The 4,784-nt window shown below is 45.8% G+C and overlaps 1 protein-coding gene across 1 annotated transcript; it reads left to right on the forward strand.

Moving 5' to 3' along the window:
- The first annotated feature begins 293 nt into the window (after positions 1-293).
- On the forward strand, positions 294-2,630 carry LOC128774096 (disintegrin and metalloproteinase domain-containing protein 21-like). The gene has a single exon (XM_053892153.1). It carries the CDS (start codon positions 294-296, stop codon positions 2,517-2,519), a length of 2,226 nt encoding a protein of 741 aa, XP_053748128.1. The 3' UTR covers positions 2,520-2,630.
- Positions 2,631-4,784: the final 2,154 nt, after the last annotated feature.

Genomic DNA, 4,784 nt, shown 5'->3' on the forward strand with positions numbered 1-4,784 from the left:
CCAAGTAGAAGGAGAAAAGATGGAATGTGTTGAATAGAGCCGTGTTTCTGGGTCCAAGTCCCTACCCATGTCCATGTGAGCACTGTTGACCATGGCCCACCTGACTCTCCCACATCCACCCCAGGTGAACTGATGAGCAGGGTCACCCAATGCCACACCCTGTGACTGTTACCTAACCCCACAGGTGGCCCCGAGGTGTAGGGTGCTGGCCACCTGGTACAGCCCTCTGTTCTGTCTGATGGTCTAGACCTGGTTTTGCTGAGGATCCTCCATTTATCCATTCTCACTGGCAGATGTCCCTGAGCAGGGGCATGAGGCTGGCAGAGGACCAGGTCACCCTGAGGGCACCCCTCTTGCTGTTTGCGCTCTGGGCATTGCTGGCTCCTGTCCAAGGTTCTCAAGGTCGTCCCTCATGGCGCTACATCTCTTCTGAGGTGGTAATTCCCAAGAAGGAGTTGCACCACGGCAAGGGCATTCAGATGCCTGGCTGGCTGTCCTATAGCCTGCATTTTGGGGGCAAGAGCCATGTTATCCACATGAGGCACAAGAAACTCTTTTGGTCCAGACAGTTGCTGATGATGACTCAGGATGATCAGGGAGCCTTGCAGATGGACTACCCCTTCATCCCTCCAGACTGTTACTACCTCGGCTACCTGGAGGAGATTCCTCTTTCCATGGTCACCATGGACACGTGCTATGGGGGCCTTGAAGGTATCATGAAGTTGGATGACCTTGCCTATGAAATCAGACCCCTCAGCCATTCCCAACGGTTTGAACACGTTGTTTCTCAGATAGTGGCAGACACCAATGCAACGGGACCTACTTATAACCTGGGATATAAGGAGGTTAGGAACCCCCTGTTCTCTCAAGCAAATATCAGTGCAGCCCCCAGGATCTCTAGTAAGTTGTATTCATCCCATCATGGGATTTTGAAAGGACTTGTTCTCGGTTCCAAAACAATGTATAGTGTGTTCAACAACGTGTCAAAATGTGCCCGATTCCTCATAAGGCTTGTTAGTTTGACTGACTCAATGCTTCAAGGGATTGATGTAAGGCACTATATTTCCTCCATGGTCATTTATAATCTGGAAGATCCAGTTGTCTTGAACAATTTTCGGGTGCCAGGGAGTCCGATTCATATCTACTTTCAGAGACACTTGTTTGTTGCTTTTAAACCACATACAGCTTTACTTATGAACAAAGATGCACCACATGAACTTCAGTTTCAGCCAGCCACATACGCGGTATGCGGATCAAAATCCATCATCTCGCTTGCTTCTCTAGGCAGACATTTTTTATTGTTGTCTGTGTTAGTAGCCCAAAAAATTGCATTATCTATTGGTATTTTTTATGACAATCAGTTTTGTGCATGCCAGAGGAGGTCTACCTGCATTATGAATCAATACCCTATTATGACAGATTCTTTCAGTAACTGTTCCTTCATTCATATGCAGCATGTAGTGGTGAATAATTTTTGTGAGTGCATATTTGACTCAGGACTTTCCTATTTCAATAAAAGCCTGACTCACGATCGTTGTGGAAACTATGTAGTGGAGCCAGGTGAGCAGTGTGACTGTGGCTCCTTCAAGCAGTGCTACAACAATCCCTGCTGTACGACTGATTGTATTCTAACCCCTGGCAGCAAATGTAATACAGGCAGATGCTGTACAAACTGCACCTATTCCGATGCTGGGACACTCTGCAGGCCAATCCAAAATATATGTGATCTTCCAGAATACTGCCGTGGGGTGTCCGTGGAGTGGCCTGATGACTTCTATATGCAAGATGGAACCCCGTGCACTGAAGAGGGCTACTGCTATCATGGAAACTGCACTGACCGCACTATGCACTGCCAAGAAATCTTTGGCAGAAATGCTGTGAAGGGTGAAAATGTCTGGTATACCATAAATCAAAAAGGCAGCCGATATGGACACTGCAGAAGAGACCCAGGGGTATTCAAATCTAAACCCTGTTCCCCCACAGACATGCAGTGTGGAAGGCTGCAGTGTAGTAACATCACGCATCTCCCTCAGCTGCAAGAGCATGTGGGATTTCATCAGTCTGAGATCTCAGGGTTCTGGTGTTTTGGGCTGGATTCGCATCGTAGCACAGGAACAACCGATATTGGTCATGTGAGAACTGGTACCCCCTGTGCTCCTGGAAAGTTCTGTCAGGATACCTACTGCAATGGCAGTGTGGCTCAGCTGAACTATGACTGTATCCCGGAGAAATGCAGTCACAGAGGGATATGCAACAATAACAGGAACTGCCATTGCCACGTAGGCTGGGATCCCCCACGGTGCACTGAACGAGGCACTGGTGGGAGCACAGACAGTGGACCCCCTCCAAGAAGAATGCGGTCAGTCAGGCAAAGTCGTGAATCCGTGGTGTATCTCAGAGTGATCTTTGCTAGAATCTATGTCTTAATTGCTGCATTCCTCTTTGGTGTTGCCGGAAACGTCAGAACTATCAACAGACAGAAGGTTACGGAAGAGACTGTTGATCAAGACAATGCATAATTCAGCCTCCAGACCCCTAAACAACTATAGACAATCCACGTGGCTCATCTGTGAAAATACAGTAATGAGGCGGCACAGCTAACATCCACGTTTCCGGGGGTCTGCGGGAGACACAGGGGTCCACAGGCACATCATGGCCCTGACACCAGGTCTCTGATGCGTCACTGAGCAGAACTCTGAAATAAAACTTGAAAACTGCATGCTTGTGGCCTCTATGTATTTGTGTAAGCCTGTAAGAGCCCAAACGGTGCCTAAGACTCTGTGCAGAAGATCTGAGTCAGCGGCTGAGGTTTCTGGTTCCAGAAATAAGAGAAGTTGCCACAAGCTCCTTTAGGGGCAAATTCATGAATTTTCTCCAAAACTGTGCTCTTGCACACTGAGCTTTTTCTCATTCTTCAGGTAATCTCTCATTTCCTGGTCCCATTACGGGTTCAGGGTGATGGAGGGCTACCACACACTCATACTGCCTGTCCCACACTGGGGTGTCTGTGGGCTGTCAGGGAAAGAGACATGGATTCGATCCCAGCCAGTGCAAGCTGTGCCTCCCTGGAGAGCAAATTTCCGAATGTGGGAGACTGACACTATGAGGCTGAAAGTAGCCCCCAGTGAAATCAATCAGAAAGGTAGGCACAAGTGCCTATGGATGTCTCTGGCATTCTGAGGGAGCCCGATGAATATGAACCCCTTTTCTCCTTCTTTTCTCTATTTTTCAGTGAGTTCATCCTTAGATGAGGGTCTGCCTAGGATTTCCACTTTGGTTCTCCCAAGAACCTCCTAGAAGCCCTGCAGAGTTGAGCCTGTGGAAAGTTAGGGACCCTTTTTCTAAATATTTTTTACTATTTTTACAGTTGTCTAGCATACATTTCAAATCATAATAGTGATATTAAAGTCTGTTTATTTTCTTCTGAATTGAAAATATACAACTTTTTAATAGTAATTGATTAGGAAATTTTCAGAACTAAACAGTAACTGTTTCAGAAATTACTTTGGAATAAGAATGTATCCCATAATTCACCAATAGATGTAAAACACATGAAGCACATAACAGGATTTTCACTTCAGTTCATACCTAGAATCCTTGTTGGTGCAGATAGTCTTGTAAGTTGTACCAATGTGTCCCCATGCATGCACTTTGTCTCAAATACACATGGTTACACAAAGTATTAGACTGCCATGTGTACACATATTCTCCACGTTCCAGGGCAACCAGGTAATCATACTTTCCCAGCACCTCCTGAAATTCTCGTGCAGCCACACTGCATGTAAGGGAAGTTAGTAACTCCTAGATACACATTAACCACACAAGCAAAGCATTGCCTGCTGTTTTCAGCAAAGCCAGAAAGCAGTGTTCTGCTTTGCAATGTGTTCCCTGTAATGTCCTACAACAGGACATGCCTATTAGATTTCCCACATGTCTGACTTACTTCACTTATCCTGATGCCCTCAGGATTCACCCATGTTGTAGCAAAGGGCAAATTTTCATTCTTTCTTATGGACGAATCATAGAATTCCACTGTACATACAGGCCACACTTCTTTTTACCCATTCTTCTGTCTGCGGACACATAGGGTGTTTTGGTTCTTGTAAATAATGCTACAATGCACAAGGATGGGGGGAATGAAGATATCATTTAAAGTTAGACTTTTCACTTTCTTTGGAAAGTTGGACTTCCACAAAGACTCCAGTCCATGTGTGATCAACTAAGACTGTTTCCCAGAACCTCGGAGACCACAGACAAGAAAGGTGGAGCAGGTTCAGGGGTCACTGTAGAGTCCAAAGCCACACTCAGGTATGTTCACCTATGCATGTGTAGGGAAGACTATTCAGGGGTTCTTTGACATATGGAGCTGGATCCCACAGGGCCCAAAAATGCACATTTGTTTGTGGATGGATGCCAAGTTTTGGAGGGGTGTGAGAGACAACACAGGGACATCTTAGGCTGCTATGAGGCTGACATTACCCCTCTACTACCCTTCCAATTCTTTTGTGAGATTCAAAAGACAAAAGCATCAAGTGTGACTATAAATCAATGCTCATGGGTACACAATACATACAGATGTGGCCTGTGACATCAGTAGAGTGGGGAGTGGTGTGGAGCCGATAAAGTGTACTTGTCCATGGGATTGAATTTAAGTAGTTATCAGTTGACAATAGACTGTTACGGCTTTAGAGTGTTTTGTGTAAGGGCATGGTAAACCCAAAGGATCTATCTAAAGAATGTGCACAAAGGAACAAAGAAGCAAATGAAAATGTGTCACTGCAAAA

This window comes from Panthera pardus, unplaced genomic scaffold (assembly GCF_024362965.1).
Source record: "Panthera pardus isolate Hobbes unplaced genomic scaffold, ASM2436296v1 HiC_scaffold_287, whole genome shotgun sequence".
Lineage (NCBI taxonomy): Eukaryota > Metazoa > Chordata > Mammalia > Carnivora > Felidae > Panthera > Panthera pardus.